The sequence below is a fragment of the Drosophila kikkawai genome, chromosome 2L (genome assembly GCF_030179895.1).
Source record: "Drosophila kikkawai strain 14028-0561.14 chromosome 2L, DkikHiC1v2, whole genome shotgun sequence".
NCBI classification, from domain to species: Eukaryota; Metazoa; Arthropoda; class Insecta; order Diptera; family Drosophilidae; genus Drosophila; species Drosophila kikkawai.
In genome coordinates, this window is record NC_091728.1 from 10,559,157 (window position 1) to 10,577,338 (window position 18,182).

Sequence of the window (18,182 nt, forward strand, 5' to 3'; positions counted from 1 at the left end):
TTTTGTTATTTTAGGCGAGCGTTGACATTTTTGCAGCGCCTTTTAGTTTATTATTATTTTTAACTAAGAAATTATGAAGTTCAATACGAATTCGTGCTAGCCTTAATTGAAAATGCACTTTGGTGTTCTTATGTAGCCAATGACAACCGCGAACGTAGATCAATACATTCTGCAAGCACTGCAGACGTGCCTCGTCGGTTTGCGAAAAAGTAGTAATTAAGGATTAAGGCCGCGATTAAGTCTAGCGAGAGCAACTAAAACGATGCACATTCGACTGCATTTAGTGCGCTTTATGTACATAAATCTACTGCTGAGGTGAGTGGCCCAGATCTCGCACCAGAGGCCGGTGGTTCGTTCCGAAGAGTTTCTCTAAAAGGGGTTTTTCCGCATTTTTTCCTCTTGCAGCTGCTGTTTCTGGCTTTACGACAATGTGGCGGCAGCAGATGCGCAGGGAAGAGTCCAGGGAGACGCTGCTGGCGGCAGTGGTGATGGTGTTGTTGCAAATGGCGGCGGCTTCCACGGAAGTCCGGATGCAGCTGAAAAAAGGCACACAAATCCTCGAAGGACGGAGGCGCCACCAAAGCCAGAGCCACCGCCCGCGCCCCCTGACGAAAAAGTGCCCAAAAGTGCAACGGAAGACAGTGGAGAACCTATTGCCTCCACTGCGGAGTCCGAGACTGGCAGCCAGCCAAGAACTGGGGACACGTCAGTGCCTGTGCCTACGCCCCTGCCCGTGGAGAAACCCTCGCCTCCACATCGTGTAAATAGCCATAGTGAATATATTAGTGAATTTGATTTAGCGGCTAATGAAATGCCGTCGTCGCTTGACGAGGCAACGGACGCCTCCTCCCCATCCCCTAGCTCCACCGCCCAAGTGCCAAATAATCAATTAAATCATAATAATGGCAATAGTGCCGAGGAAGTGCATAGTGTTAGTGAATCGCAGCAATTAGAGGAACCAAAGCAGCAGAGGCAGCGGCCGCCGGAGGAACAGACGCAACAATCGCAGGAGCCCCCGCAAGGTCAACAGCAGGCGAAGGAAAGGTAAGTTATTGATCCACACTCGCGGACATTTGCTTGGGACTTTAACAAGGCTTTTCAAATGTTGTAGGCTAAACTCTGATAATATTTATATATATTAATGGTATTTTCATTTTAAAATTTTATTTTATTTTTATTGAAATTAATGAATATTAAAAACATGTATCTTTATTTGAGTTTAATTGCTTCCGTTCTCAACGATGCGAGATTGTACTTTATAAAATGTACATTAATAATTTGTTTAAAACTCTCTGCTGTTTTATTACGTTGAAGTGCACTTGACATTCGGTGGGACAGGGGTTTTAACTGATAAGTTCCCCTGACCCACTGACGTGCCTTTTTATTTGTGTTCCCATGTGAAGCATTTCCCGCTGGCGTAATTCGAGTTATCAATACGAAAGAATTTCCCAATTGACGTGACATATTACTTGAACATTAATTAATGAAGGGTTCCACTAAAAGATTGTTTTAAAAAATTACTTTTCAGTATAGGAAAAAAAAAAAAATGTAAGATAAGGTTGTTGGTCTTTGAGGGAGATAAGAAAGTGAAGGGTAACTTTGTTATGATATTTGATATTTGTTTACTTTCTTTGTTCTTTGTTCTTCACAAGCAGGAATTCCATATGTTTGCAATCGGTATTTTAAATTGGCTTTCTACTATATATCTACCAAAATATCAAGGATTTGTTTAAATCGCTGTTTATAGCATATTTCTGGTGATATTTTAGGTGCATTTTTCAATATATTATCTTACAAATTTTGTTATGATTTAATGATATTAATACTTCAAATAAATTTTACTAAAAAAAATCTAATTGCTTCAATTTATCTTAGGGCTCTCTGGTATCCATTCCATTCTCTTTTTCCTTTATTATTGCATACCAAACATAATATAATAAGTATCCTATGTCGATGAATTGGGTTAAGCGTGTAGGGTGTCGCAAGCATTCCATTGGCCTTCATCTACAACTTGAGCTCTTATCAGTAGCTATTTGGTTATTACTTATATAGGGGTTCTTATTTCCTCGACAAACCCTTATCAGCACAAACCGTGTTGGTTGTTGTTGTCACGTCTTGGGGATGTGGGCACGACCCAAGTTCGTTCACATGCTGTAGCCCATGAAAATCTGGACGAGATCAAAGATGCCTTTCACTCATTCACGCGCTGGCAAGGTCACCGCTAAATGTTTTGCTGGGGGTTTGCTTTTGTTAGCTAAAAATAGACCTGTCCAATTTAGTGATTATCGATGGGACATATGATATGGGCAAACCACCGGCTACGTGGCAGACGATTCATATTCGATTTTTCACAATTGTCAGACATTTCCCAGTGTGTTCTGTTTACTCATTTGCACGCGACATCAAGCGTTCGCTCTTAATCTTTGCCTCTGAAAATGCATTTACAATTGTTGATAATTGTTTTGTTCGCCGCAGGGTGTATATAGTATTACGAGTCCGCGTACATATGTATATATGAATTTATATGCATATGGGAGCTTATGCATTTGTTTACGTTTCATTGATAGAATTGTGGGTCTCCGCTACTTGATATTGATTAACTGCAGTGCAATTATTTACTTACTACGTAACTGTGGGTTATTTTTAGACATTTAACGGCGCCAAGCACGTACATTTACGTACGTAAGCTATCTTATCATAATTCCCATATTCATCAGTTTGGATTTATTTAATCTGCAGCATCATGGTTTGTTTGGTAATTATTTGAACATGTCATTGGAAGGTGTTAACTGATTGTTGCTATTTGCTTAAGTAATTATTTACTGGTGATAACTAACTTGTTTTTATTGTCACAAGGAATTTCTAGAATATTTAAGGCTTTCGAGAAAGTATTTTGTAGATATATATGTCGGAAATTGTGAAGTAAATTTATAGGGAAAAAACTTAGTAACTTCCAAATTAGGTAGTAAAAAGGTTTATTTATTTTCTTTAAATTGGATAAAATATTCCTAAATATTGAATATTTAAAATATATTTGTAAAATGATTACCTTGGTAACAAAAAATAAATTTCCTTTTAAACTTAGATCACACATTTTTGGATTATTAATTAAATAATCAATTAACATGCACATATTAATTAATTTTATTTTGAATAAGCTAGAAATCTCTAGAAATTTGGCCATTTTTGGTGCATTCATGGCCCGCGGCTTATTAGGTTTTAGCAGTTAAACGGACATGTGGTAAAATATTTTAAATAATAATTCATTCGGGGGCATTTCATAACCGGCGGCTAAACTATATGTGAATTATATACGAAACTGTCTCTGTCCAGACATGATCGCGCTGCAGCCATACCCGTATCCATACCCATACCCATACCCATTTCCATACCGATTCCAATCCGCAGTCGCAGCGTCGACGATCACCCACGCGTTGTCTTGTCACAATGCCTTTTGCCGGTAATTTGCTTTACAGTTTTTCAATTTATTTTCCCCCTCCGCTCGGCGTGAGTGTACTTTCTAAATGCCTCCTCCGTCAGTCAGTCTGGCTGGGCCTATCTGTTGCTGTTCCGCCGGCCGGCCGGTCATTTCATTCATCCCAAAAAAAAAAGCTTGAAAAAAAGCATGCTTCGGTTTACGATTCACAGGCTCTGTGGGTGCTACAAGTGGCACAGGAAAAACGTATAAAATGAAAGCTGATTAGTTAGTAAGACTTAACAATACCTGTTGTAAAGACTGTCATTCAACAAAACCACTTAGTAATTAATATACTCAACAAGACATAATTAAATAGGACATCATAAAATAATCATTATAAATTTGAAGCAAGTTATACAGATATGTCTACCAATATACCCCACTTCACACCACTAAAACGAGGTATCAAATCGCCAGACTAAACTTTTATTGGCAGATCCTTTAAAGGCTTCGTTGAGCATATTTCCATATCGCTAGCGACTCGATTTTATTGCGAGGCTATATCGAGGGTGGTAAAAGTGTTAAATGGGTTCGAATCAAAGCTGGCTTCGATTTGATGTCATGTTTGTGTCTGGCTGGCCCCGTAAATGGCTTTATCAGTACGAAATTTACTTTCATTTTTTGCATTTTCCTCGAACAATTTTCGCCAGCGCCTCCTGACAGACATAAATAAATTTTTCCAGCCGCGTCGGTAGCTCTGGGTAGCACGCAGCCGACAGAATCAAAATCCATTTGGCCTTCCAGACATTTCACACATTCGTTAGTGAGTGTGAGTGCTCGTAGTATCTGTATCTGGCAGGTGATCGGCGAGCGAATCTTTCGCCGGTCGGGGAATTACTTTCACTTTCGATGCAAAGGACTCTCCACCGTTGAGACTTTACAATTTGGGCTTTCATGATCTTGTTTAGCGTAATCAAACTTGGCAAAAAGCCATTATCATGTGTGTAACACATAGTAAAGCGCAGCTGCACGGGGAAAAATTATAAAAATGAATTTGATAATTGAGAAATCTTTCAAAAGATACGGAAAGAATTCTTGATAATATTGTATGACATTCTTATTCTTTATAGAGAGTATCTAAAGCTTTGGTAAAATCCTCTTCAAAGGATAAATTGATTAATAATAAGCATAATCTTCCCTTGTTTGAATGGCAACCTTTATTATTTTCAGTGTCTTGAAGACTGTGCCCACGACGGAATGGATTGTTCGCCGATTTTATCGCCTCGCCTCAAAGTCCGAATATTTAATTGATTGTGAGCGTGCGCCCATTGACTTTCGTCAATCAATTTCGATGGGTGATCGTTGATCGCTGATGCCTGGATGCTTGATCGCTGATCGGCAGGCGATCGTCGATTACTGATCTCGTTCAACTGCATTGATTAAGCCAGTGTCGTACGCCTTCACCTGTCTCTTTTGCCGGCATTCCTATCGCATTTTTTCGCTCTTTTTTCATTCATTTATTTAGACGCCTCTCTAATGAAAATCGGAAAACAAAAAAACCCTCTCTCGATTGAGAGAGACTGACGTGAAAAGCCGGTTATTGCCGGCATTTTTCTCTCATGTCTTGTTGCTCTTGCATTTGTTATTTGTTACTGATTATCTGGCGAAAAGGGGGTGAGCGAGGCCCAGACACAGACGTAGACGTGTAGACGTTTTGGCATCGTGCGGAGTGAAAAATGTTTGAGACGCGTAGGTGTCCAACTGGGAGGAAGGGGACGGGATCAGGCAGCAGCAGCTGCTGCTGCTGCGACTTTGAGTTATTATACACTTTTTGTTGTTAAACAAATTAATTTCAAATTCTTTAGTGAAAACCGAACAAACAGTTGTTTTTTGACTGCACTTTTGGGGGCGGCTGGGGAATTATTACATTTATTGTGGAATTTGTTGGTTAAATCTTAACAAGTGGTTACAGTAAAAGTTATACATATAGTTGTGTGGCTTTAAACAAAACTCCAAAGGTATTCAAATTATTCAATAAGGAAGTCAAAAATCTATTTATATTTATTATGTTTGTTATTGCTTCCTTTACCTTTAATAAATTTTATTGTAATTTCGATAAACAGCTTTATTCAGAGATACTACATCTGCATTTTGCATTACAAAATAAACATGTTAGCTAACTAAAATAAAGAAAAAACATAAAAATAAGCAATATCTTAACTACCGATCGAGGATCTTGGCATCACAATCTTTACACACAAAGTTCAATTGCTTTGGTGTGACCTAAACTCTGAACTGGAATCCACCCTCTGAGGCTTCCAAAAAAAATCCCACAAAAAATCCCCAGCTGCAATTGCAACTTTCTTTCGCAGCTTAGAGTACTCCTACTCCCCACCTACCCTCCCGATTTACCCTCTTACCGCCCACTCGCAAAGCTGAAGGCTCTGCCAATACTTCAACCACTTAGCAACTCGTGTGTGAGCTTAGTTTTGGCTGTACACTGTGTAAAAAAAACTATTTCAATTTAATTTAAGTAAATAATTGAATAAAACCTCAATAAAATATAATAATTTAATCACATTGCTTAAAACCTTTTAGATTAAATAATTTAACAATCATTGTACCAGAATCTTCCCTAAGCCCAAATCCAAAATTGCAAAACAATATATAGACAATGAAAAGTAAACAAAAACAACAATAAAATGTAATGTTTATTAATCAAATAAAGTACTTAACGGTCTCTTTTAAAGTTACCTTATTATCTTGTTGTGTAGGACGCTGATGTTGTGTGTGGCTGCTGCAGTTGCTGTTGTTAGTATTGATGTTGCTGTTGCCATGCCTCATTGTGTAAGCGCTTTGGGTTCGAAAACACTTTCGCATTACAAGTGTTTATCTTTCAATGGCGTTTGCTGCAGCAAGTGCAACAGCAACATCGATTGCAACTGCAACTGCAACTGATGTTGGCTTCGTTCAATTCAATTGACACTCTTGGCCCGCTGTAACCTTTTTGCCGTAGCCGTTGCACAAAAGGAGTCAAAACAATTTGCTAAACACACACGCATCAAAGACAATCGGCGGCACTGTCACTGTTTATCTCTTTCGGTTTTTTTGTTTGGGGCAAATTTGATTTTTATAGACCTTATTTGTTTACTGTCTGAGCTGAGCCTTCGCCTGAGCCCACGTTGCAGAAATTTACGATTAACAATTTCACTTTTCACTGCACTCGCAATTATGCTCGGCTTAATATTTGCACATATTTATTGGCCCAATGGCTCCAGCTTTTGGCCATCGATCGCTATCGCCGGCCGTAAACCATACGGGCGCAATAAACATTTTATATTCAAATATATATATCGTTAGATTTGCCAGATCATGCCTCCCATTTCCTCCATTCCGGTGCATTTCTGGGCCCGGTCCCACGCCGCATGCTAATGCTCCTGGCTGGCCAACAGATTTAGACATAAACCTGTCACAAGACCGCAGACAAGACCAAACCCCCAGACAGGCGTCGGGGACTGGGAACAACGGATTGGATAGGATCCGATTGGGATCCATTGTGGGGGCTAAAGCCGTTTCCGACACCTTTCCGCCACCCAACTGCAGCTGTGTCCCCGGGCAAGGGACACAGCGCGGCCACAGCCCACCAAAGAAAATCTTTTGGGGAAAACTGAAATATTATTAAAGAAGAAAACAAATTTATTTTCCCGCTTGCCTTGTGGGTGGAGAGCCTTGAATGTTATGGCACATAAAATTTAAATGCCTTTTCCCTATCCTTTTTTAACAAACCAAATTTTAATATTTACATTCGTTTGTTATTCGGTGACTTGGCCATGTGAAGCTAAGTTTGGAACAAACTAAGGTTTCCCTAATTAGTGAATTTCGATTTTCCTGCGGCCTTAACTTTCATAAAATTTAATTTGTTATTTTTTATGACACAATCCTATTGACTTTTACTAATTTTACGACAAAGGTAATAAAGGCATCATCATAGGAATGTGTTTAAATAATATATATATATTAGAAATGTATATTTTATCCAAAGTTTAACTATGTTATAATTTAGAATTATAATTTAATAAACACAAAACCTCTAGGTACTTAAATCCCTGAAAATGGGTATATAAAATATATATATATATTTGAAATCATGTAAAAAAATGGATAAATATTCCATTTCGAGAATTCGAAGATTTCCGGCCTTCTTGAAGGTTATTGCGAATAGCAATAGCCTATTTTAAAATTAGGTAGCCGGGAATTTTGGGTGAATGCATGAAATATGCTCTTGTCAGGCCCGAGCGCATTTGAAGCATATGCACTTCACGGGCTTTCCTTTCTGGCCATCAATTCGGCTTTACTTGAGGCGACGCACACAGCCGCCTTAGCTTTTCAGACAGACATGGCCAACACACACACACACACACACGCACACCCCACCAGGGCAGGCTGTGCGACAAGTTTGCCGGCAAAATGCAGGCTAAGTTTCAACTGCAAGTGCACGTCGGTGATTGCGAGACGATGCCGATGTCGATGTCTCGAGTGCTGAGGTAATGCTCTCCCATTCCATCGCATCGCATCTCATCTCTCCGGAGACTGCCTCTCGCTCTTTCTCTACTTCTCTCTGTGTGTCGCGGGAGCTCGTTTTCTCGGTGATATGGCGGCAAATATATCTGCACACTTGGACCACAATTACCTAGAGCCGACTCTGTAATACGTTCAGTTCCCATTTCGATTTCCAGTGGTGCGATCGTGCGCTCCGCTACCTCGCCGGTGGTGCCACCTCGTCCGCATCCTTACTCCCTGTTTGTGGGTGTCTTTGGGGATCGCGAATCGGAGCACCATTATCGAATATCCTAGTGATCCTTAAAAAGCTCTGGCGTGTGTGTGTGAATGTGCCTGCAGTGCACTTTGCCGCAAAACACTTGAATAAATTTGGATTTGTCAAGTAACCGCCGACACCAAGATTAGAAATAACAATACCAGGATAAAGTTGGGAAATACATTTCTTTAAATAGATATTTATATTTGGAATTTGATATTTATTTTAAATATTTTTTTATAATCCTTTTAAAGTTGAAAGAAAATGTATTAAGCTTAATTTCTATTGCAATTGCAATAAAAAATGAATTTATAAATATCCTTATTAATTTATTACATAAATTTTACTTTCGAGCAAGTAAATTTAAAAGTAAATATTGATTATAAAACTATTTTGTTAAAACAAAATTGAAAGGTTTGTTAAAAATCAATTTCTTATCTTAAAAAAATATAATAAATAAATAAATTAAAATTAAACGATTTTTTAATACAAATCCCACATTTATTATAATGTTATTTCTATTCCTGCTAAAAAAAAGTCCTCAAATAAAACAGCTGTGACCATGCTTAGGCAATATCCCCAAATATTTTGTTGACAATTTAAAGCCTAAAAATGATTTCGCATATCGATCGAGTAAATATGAATAATAGCTCTTAATTGCGATTATTTCCGCCAACACCTTCTGTTTGCCAAGTGGAAATATTGATTGTGGCTTTGGCATTTGGCTTAGGCGCTGGCTCAGTCTGTATTTGATCTGCCAACCGGATGCCCATTAAGCGAAACTGCCACCAAATATTTATAGTTTAGTTTTTTCATTGATTCAATAAGCGAGCCAAATCACTATTTGTTAGCCACCTCTGAGTTGTGTGCAAATTTCGGCGGAGAGTCAACAGAAAACGTACGATTTGTGAGGAACAAACACAAGATAGTTGCTCCTCGAATAATTACACCCACATTAGAATATTTTCTAAGCATCCAATGCGCCAGTGTTTATGCAGTTATGATTTAGTGCAATATTTTGTGGGCATAAAACATTTCAATGCTGCCCCGAGAATAAAAACGAAAGACACAATAAATATTTTTGGCTGCAGTCCAGACAAACATATAAAGATCTTTATATTGAGAACTGCAATCATATTTGTGTTTAGGTTTTCATTTCTATAATTTTGTTTTGGTCTAACTTCATTTGGTTTCTGGGTTAACAGTAGTAGGTCCATAGCCGGGCTTTTAATTACCGTAATTATTAATTAACTTAAATGAGCTATTAACTCACTAAAAGAGCTGATTTGTTTTGTTTACCTTATTAATGAAAATACAGTTTAGCTAATTGAAAGCGAAAAATGTTAACTAAGAAGGAAATTTAAATATCTTTTAATAATCAGAACACAAATTTCTGTTATAATCTTAATCTTAATCAATATTAATAAAAAATAAACCATAATTTAAAGTACATGTACATATTTTAAGAATACTTCGGTCCAAGTAATTCTCATCCTTTTAAAGTTTTCCCTCAATAATTATAAACTATATAAAGCTAGATTTCCTTTACTGTCATTAAAAAATTGCTGCCTTCATCCAAGTATTTTCACTTTTCGCACGCAGAAAAAACTAAAGCAATTTTCACATCGTTGCTGGAATATTTTGTGCTGTATACATATTAATTTATTCAAAATTCAGCCGAAAAGAAAAGCCAGAAATTCCTGACAAACTTGTAGACAAGTTAACCGAAAAAAAATAAAAAAGCAAGATGTAAAACGCAACTGCCGGAACGGCCAGGTTAACCCAAAATGCCTTACATGGCTTGACTTACTGCCCAGGCAGACAGTTTGAATGTGGCTGAGGCAGGCAAGTCATAAATATATATATAAGCATATAGATATATTCATACAGCCAGCCAGCTGGGGAGTTTTCCTTCTTCAGAGCCGGGAGTTGCAGGATTGTGGGCGTCGTTGACATGACTCGCGGCGCAGGCCAATAATTATTATAGAATACTTTGGTATAATAGGTGAATTTACATATGTTGGGCCGACACAAATGGGTGGCTTCTCGCGCCTTCACACAACAATTCGAGTTGGAGGCTGTTAGCCAAGATACTGCAACCAAAAAAAGTATCTCATATAATTCAGGCATTTCAAAAATATTTAAGGATTTTATTATCATTAATAGTAATTCAATCCGATAAGTTAAGAGAGTTTCCTATTGGTTTAGCTTTAAATTCACCATGGAAAGGCCTTCTCCAAATCCCACTCATATTTGAAAGACCAAGAAAGTCTCCTTTGGTTTTGGTGTAGCTACCTTTTGATACACTTTTCCCGTCAGCCGGCGAAAGAGGAACTAAACGGGATCACTTACTGCTGCCAATTTCGGTTAATTAGCTTGGGACCTTTAAACGAAAAACTGAAAGAGCTTAGGAAGAAAAGACCGGACCAAGAGAGACACTCTCTTGTTTATTATGTAATAAAAATGCATACAAATGTGCGCTAATTGTTGCATGTCGGCCCTCGAAAGCATTTTTTCTCACTTCGTTCGAACCATTTTTCGCCGCCTCGTGACGCTTTGAGAGGTTTGAGGTGGGCCAAGTCCACTCAAAGGTTTAATTTTTTTTTGTCCCTGCTGTCATCTCAAGTTTCCGGTTTGTAGCACTGAAGATGCAATGGAGACGACAGTACAGAGGCGTAAGGTGGTGTCTGGGGTATAAGTAAAACTGAATTTTTTTTATAAGATAAAATATGTAAATATGTAATATGTTATGGTTTAAATTATAACTCTTGTAAAGCTTATTGTTTTATTTGTATAAATGGATTAGATAGATATAAAAGCTCTTAACAAAATATTTATTTGTATTATCATTTAAGCTTCTAGGACCATAATTGTTATTATCATTATCTAAATTAGGGTATTAAGTATTCGAGTCTCGGCAACTTTTATTTGCTTAGGTCAGTTACTTCAATTTCAATTGCATTTTTATCTGTCTTGGCTGCTCGCTCGCTTGTTGATGTTTATACACGTCAAAAAGGCATTGTTGTTGAAATACTTTTTTGTTTATTTGATTTCGTATTTATTTGGACAAAATATTTCTCTTCTACACCATACAAACAACAATATTTATGGTAAACCAAGATTATTTGTTATAAATAGCTAAGCAAACTATTTAGTCTAATAAAATATATCTATATTAAGAGGCGATAGAGGCAATTTTAAGCTTAAACAGCCTCTTAAAATTTAAGCTCACTTGAGTTCTATAAACCTCACTATAACGAACAATCTGAACTAGATAAAACAGACTTTGCCAGCATCTTATACCTCATATTTGCATATTTACTTTGTCTTGTGCTCAAAGCCTTAATCCCAATAAAGTTCTTGTGACGGAAATGGGAAAACCCAGCGAGAGAGAAAGTAAAACGTCCCATTGCGACTTAATCTCCAGAATAAAGAAGCAGGAAATTCACACATATTCAACCATTTTAATTGGCAACAATAGAGCTGCAGCCATGACATAATATATGAACGTATTCCGTGCCATATGCATATATTTAAAAGAATTTACTCAGGCCCCCCTGTAAAGTCGCAATTAATTGCGCGAATTGTTGAAAGCGGTCAGTGACCAAAATGAACCAAAAAAAAAAAACTTTACAACATTGAAATGACGCATATATTTTGGCTATCTCGTAATTAAAATTATCTTGGTCTCAACTTGACATAATTATATCAACGTGCATAATTTATTTATAAACTGTCAACGCCCCCGAAATTGTTCACAATTATTTACCTTACGCACTCTTCACATTTCCTTGGATGGGATAAATATTGTATGCAAAAGCTGTCTGCTTAATTAGTTTGATGGCTTTTACATTTGCCCTGTCAGATCTTGAAACCATTTTTATACCCTTGCAGGGTATTATAATTTCAGTCAGAAGTTTGCAACGCAGTGAAGAAGACTTTTCCGACCCTATAAAGTACATATATTCTTGATCAGCATCAACAGGGGAATCTTTCTAGATATGCCAGGAAGAAATCAATTTTTTGGCCATTTTTGCAAAATTTTAGTTACATCATTAAAATTAGAAAAAATTTCCAAAAATTTTGGTTTCTTAAAATTTTTAATTTGGTATGCAGTTTTTTTTAATTAATCAAAACTAACACAAAACTGCTTTCCGAATCGAAATTAATGCATTTTTGGCTTAGTTATAAAATATTTTAATTGTTACCTGCAAGGGTATACAATCTTTGGCTGGCCAAAGTTAGCTTTCTTTCTTGTTACACCAAAAATCCGTCAAAATTGCAAAAATATATTTATTTGCAAGCACCAAGCACCACAATGACAAGATGTTGATAAATGGTTTTTCTATTTATAATGTATTTCTTGTTGTGGTTTCTAAATACCGAGTGTATTTGTTTTGAGAGGAATCTTGATTCTCAGATTGACAAGCGTTTTGAACTGTGAATTACCCCAAAGAATAATTATAAAATTCCCACTTACTGAAAGTCAGCTGATAAGATCGTTCAGAATTCATATTATTTCTGAGTTCGACGAGCAAAATACTCGGCTCTCGCACCTCTCCGCTTAGCTTTTTCACAGCTGCTGCTGCTGTTCGCTTCGCTCGTTAAAACAATAAAAACAAAACGTTCTCATTGTCACTTGTGGAGTTATTTGTTTTCCATATTTACATACTTCGCACCTCCGTCAGTAGTCAGTCGAGTATTATGGCTTGCTCTAGATATTTACCTCTCCGCTGCAATCAGCTGAATAAGACTCCAACGTGGCTGTTTAGGGGTTCTTACTTGCTTTGCGGATATTAAAGCCATCGCAGCACGGTCACAGCTGTTTGTTGTTTGATTTACCAAATACATTATCACATTTATCAACCGCAATTAGGGACCCAAAAATATATATCGAATGTAAGAAAAATGCTGCTACAATTCGTTATGAAGTTCATTTGTTGTGAGTTGAAAAAGCTGAAAACCAACCTGACCATGTTTCTAATATTCTTCTGGATTATATGGTTCTCGCAAATAATAGCCATATCAACGGTGTTCATGAGGTGGGATATTGATTGCTTGACATCATAATATTTCTATATGCAATTTGGTTTTAATTTTGTCAATATTATTATTTATATTTGCAGCTTTCCGGAGATCATCACTGAGCTGCCAACTGTCACAGTCACAGAGCTGCCTCTGGATCGCATCAAGAACCGCCTGGATTCGGTTATTCTGGATGATGTCCAGGCTCCTGCGAGCAACAAAAGCGACGAGGAGCAGCCGCCTTCACAGGATCATCCTCCGAAATTGCACGAGGCTGCCAAGGATGAGCCTCAAAAGGGTAAGAATACTCAAAATAACAAACAATTCTTCTTCAAATATTAAAATTACATCTTATCTGATTTCAGATGAGCAACTGCCGAAGATAAACGATCCTGGAGGAGGCCTCGAAACGGATGGATTAGCCACCCCAGAAGCTACACCGCCCTTTACCGATAGCAATGAGACCAGCGAAGAGCAGGCGCCCGGATTGCCCTCCAATGAAACAGAGGCAACAACGAATCTGACAAAGGCCAACGAGGAGGTGCCCATGCCCGTGTTTTCAGAGTGGACACAGAAGCAAATGGAGGCTGAGGCCAGCCGGGAGCAGGCCATTGAGCTGGAGCAACAGGTGGTGAATAATTCGGCCCAGCGTAGGAACAAAACGGGCTCCACGAGCCGGAAGCCACCGACGCTCAAGCTGCGCTCCAAGAACTACGCCTCGCCGGACTGCGGGGCCAAGATTATAGCCCACAATTCGGAGTCCAAGCACACGGACCATGTGCTCACCCAGTCCACCGATGAGTACATGCTGAGCCCGTGCGACCATCGGATTTGGTTCGTGGTGGAGCTGTGCGAGGCCATTCAGGCCCAGAAGGTGGACGTGGCCAACTTTGAGCTCTTCAGCTCCTCGCCCAAAAACTTCACGGTGGCCGTATCGAAGCGCTTTCCCACCAGGGAGTGGAGTAATGTGGGTCGCTTTGCGGGCGAGGACAAGCGCACACTTCAGACCTTCGATCTGCATCCGCATCTCTTTGGGAAGTTTGTGCGGGTGGACATCACCTCGCACTACGCCGCCGAGCATTACTGCCCCCTTACGCTCTTTAGGGTATTTGGAACCTCCGAGTACGAGGCTTTCGAGACTGAAATCCGGCCGGGCGAAGATCTGGATGACTTCTACGATGACTTTGGAGCTCAAGAGGGCCAGAAGGCAACCGTGGTGGGCAGCGGTGGCATCTTCCAGAGCGCCTCCGATGCGGTGATGCAGATAGTGAAGAAGGCCGCGGAGGTCCTGGTGAAGCCGACAAAGGCTCTGAAGTGGCAAGAAGAATCGATGCTCTGCCGCACGCCCGCCTTTGGAGCCTACAGCTGCAGCAACTGCAACAGCACCCTCGTGGAGAGGATCAACAGCCTGATATCCTGCCAGTTCCAGCAGCTACAGGCTCTGCTAAGTCTCAGTCGCTTGAGGACCGATCTACTGCAGAGTCGCGTGTGCCAAGAAGATTTCGGCATTAGCCTAATGGTGGATGCGAATTCATCGAGCAAAATGGGCAGGCAGCAAAGCTATTTCCTCAGCATGCTGCCGACGGAGCACCTTGGAGCCATGTGCAAGCTCATCGAGGCAGAGCAGAATGTCTCCGATCACCACCAGCAGACGGCCATGAAGCACCAGGTCAGTCCGCCCGAGCAGCTGCAGGATAATGCCACATCATCGGGCGTTCGTCAGGATTGTGAGGCGAGCGAAGGAGGAAGCCCGGAGAAGAAGACCCCGCCCCAGGAGCCGGCCTCAACGCAAAGCCCGGAGTTTGTGGTGCCTGAGACTAGCCAGGAGATGCCTTCGTTGGAAATTCAGCCATCGACATCCAGCGAAACTGTTTCCACCACCACCAATTCCACGCCAGCCGATGTGAATATATTCAATGTGCCAGTCGAAGCCGAGGAAGTGGTGGTCAAGGAGCAACTACCAGTTGCCCCAGAGCCCACTATTCCAACCACCCTGGAGCCCAGCGACGTGGAGACCTCATCCAGTGCGCCGTCAATTAGTGCAGGAGCTCAAACCTCCAGCGAAGCGCCGGCCAATGGCGATCTTGTCATCGAGGAGGGAAATCCTGCCAATTGGGAGAGCATTGATAATCTCCTGACCACCACCACGGTGGCGTCGATAACCGCTGGCGGTGGAGCAGCCGCCGCTGCGGCTGCAGTTGTAAGTGGCAACGGCAATTTGGGTGTGGCGGGCGCTGGGGCTGGAGGCGCAGCAGCTGGATCTGGCGTAAATCTGCAGCAGAAGCTGACAAATGGCGCCCAGTCGGAGAGTGTGTTCATCAGGCTCTCGAATCGCATCAAGGTGAGTGTTTTTGAGTGGGAATCATCTCTTTCTCTTCACTCCTGTGCGTCATCCGTTGGCGTGGTGAGGAAAATAGAAATAAACAAAAAATCGAACTAGCAACTAGCCCAGGCAACCGCCCACACAGACTGTGTGGAGTGTGGAGCCGCAGAAACCTTCACAGGAAGACAGAGGCAAAATTATACGCTTGCCAAGAGTCCTATAATTATGGTAACCAGGATAGTATTGTCAAAAGGAGGCACTGATTTCATTGAGTTGAAAACCTACAATAAGCTTATGATGAGCTGTGAACCCAAAATCATTATCTACCCTTTTGCTCAGTAGTTTTCCATAAGTTACCATGAAAATAATCATGGGTTTCTCCGATGTTTTCACTGCTTTAAAAGTAAAGTTCTGCTTTATATTTTAACAAAAAAGACTAAACCATTTTTTAGGGTATTTCCCACGTCGACTTCCCGCTGTGCCATTCTCTTTGTGACTTGTTTATAGTCTACTTGCGTGCTGGCTGCTCATTACAAGCGCCAGGCAGCCACTTCCCGTTTGGACTCCGCCCAATGGGCTCCATCCTTGTAACAGTTCTGCCAGGTTAGCCAGTTTGCTACCTTGCCGACCGACGTCATCAACATACATATGCGAACCCATTCATATCCCTACAATTAAAGCTACACAAGTGAAAAGTGATACTAGTTTTGCAAAATAATCCCTTCAAGTTCAACTATATTCGGGGTTTTCCTTTAATATTTTTGCTTATTTTGTTTAATACATTTTTGTGTACAATTTTGTAGACAAATTATCTTCATATTTTAAATAATTCTATTAAATAAAATTCAAGTATAATTCACATTTTTTCTCTGTGTACACCCCCTACACAACATTCGCTAACCGCTGGCATTGGACAACGCTTTCTGTCTTCCACAGGCGCTCGAACGGAACATGTCGCTGTCGGGACAGTACCTGGAGGAGCTCTCGCGGCGCTACAAGAAGCAGGTGGAGGAGCTGCAGCAAACGCTGACGCAACAGACGCTGACCGTGCGCCAGCTGGAGGACCAGAGTCGGCGCTACGTGGAGCAGGAGCAGCTCTTCCAGCAGCAGAGCGCCGAGCTGGCCGGCGAGGTGCGGGCGCTGAGCTACCAAGTGCAGGCCTGCATCCTGGTCATCATCATCGTGGGCACCTGTATTTTTCTTATGCTTGTCCTGGGCACCGTCTATTATCGCAAACTACGACGTCAGCAGCTACACCTGAAAAAGGAGCAAGGCGATCCACCTGTAGCACCAATTAAGCCCAAGTTGGATCGACGCAAGTCCTACGAACAGATGCTGACCCTATCCACGCCCAAGCAGCGACGTCCCAGCGAGGAGGCCATGCTTATTCTGAAGGAGTGCGGCGATAGCAACGCCCAGGAGCTGGAGCGGCAGCAGGACGACCCTTCGAACAGACAGCGCAAGATTTCCGTGTGCTACGGCAGTAACAACAACATTGCCGCCAATATGCTCAGTGCCGGTGTCCGGAGCTCCCTGCACAGGCGCAAGGGGGCCAAGCACTCCTGGCACAGCAGTCTGGACACCACTGAAACACCATACGGCGAGCAGGCGGACAAGTTCTTCGATGTGGACACCCTTAAAAGCCAGAAGCAGAGCTCCGGGAAGGCGGGCAAAAAGAAATCATTGCAACAGCAGCTGGGCTTCAAGCGTCAGGAGTCTGCGCCGGCGAGCTTCACGCAGACTAAGCTGGCCGAGGAACCCACTACGCAGAGTGACTTTGACGAGAGTCTAATGCTGGACGACGACGACCTGGCTAACTTTCTGCCCAACAGCGATTTGGCGTACAATGAGTTCATGCCCGAGGGTCCCTCGGGATACCAGATACTGGACACGGTGGACGGAGGCGGCAAGCCGGTGAGCAAGGAGCAGCAGGGCACTAAGAAGTCACGTCGCCTCTCCTCGCCAGCGTTTTTCAAATCGCCATTTAGCAAGAGCAAGAACAAGGGCTACGCCTTCAATAATGGCATCAAGAACAGCCACTCGGTGCACGAGCCCACCTCCTGGGAGTGGTACCGTCTGAGGCGGAGCGAGAAGCATCAGCAGGTGAAGCTAGCCAGCAAGAGCCTGCCCAGCGCCAGCTTGGACAGCTCCTCGCTGTCGGAGGTCAATTTTCCACTCAATACCAATGCTACCGCCACGCAGAACTCCTTCCGGATACTCGGCGAGGCCATTCTCTCCTCTGGCGAGGGCAGGGTCACGCCGAACGGCAATGGGGTTGGTCTCGCCAGCAGCAGCAGCGGGAGCGGCAGCGGAGGCAGCACCACCTCGTCAACCACCAAGAAGAAGCAGCGCGCCTTTAACAACCTATTTCGCAAGGCCTTTGATTTTTAGCTAGGATCCAGTGATTTCCCATTTGATAATTTTAGATTTTTGTAATTACGAAGTTCGGTGGCCCCTACATTGGTGTTGCAAAATTAATTCTACATGTTGTGTACAAATAAATTGTTATTATTTTTTTTGAAGATTTTCGAAGAAGAGGAGGCACGAGAAGCTCGAGACGGAATGATCAGAGTTCCTTTTTTGTGTTGCAGTGAAATGCA

The 18,182-nt window shown here is 41.4% G+C and overlaps 1 protein-coding gene across 3 annotated transcripts; it reads left to right on the forward strand.

Moving 5' to 3' along the window:
* Window positions 1-9: 9 nt before the first annotated feature.
* Window positions 10-18,104, forward strand: LOC108082164 (SUN domain-containing ossification factor). 3 transcript variants are annotated; one of them, XM_017177468.3, is made up of 5 exons: window positions 10-315; window positions 406-1,044; window positions 13,361-13,557; window positions 13,625-15,600; window positions 16,519-18,104. In XM_017177468.3, the coding sequence occupies exons 1-5, from the start codon at window positions 263-265 to the stop codon at window positions 17,971-17,973; spliced, it is 4,320 nt and encodes a 1,439-aa protein (XP_017032957.1). In that variant the 5' UTR covers window positions 10-262; the 3' UTR covers window positions 17,974-18,104. The 3 variants fall into 3 exon arrangements, with proteins under 3 accessions (XP_017032957.1, XP_017032958.1, XP_017032959.1); XM_017177470.3 differs by lacking the exons at window positions 10-315; window positions 406-1,044 and adding exons at window positions 13,128-13,176; window positions 13,255-13,276; XM_017177469.3 differs by lacking the exons at window positions 10-315; window positions 406-1,044 and adding an exon at window positions 13,000-13,276.
* Window positions 18,105-18,182: the final 78 nt, after the last annotated feature.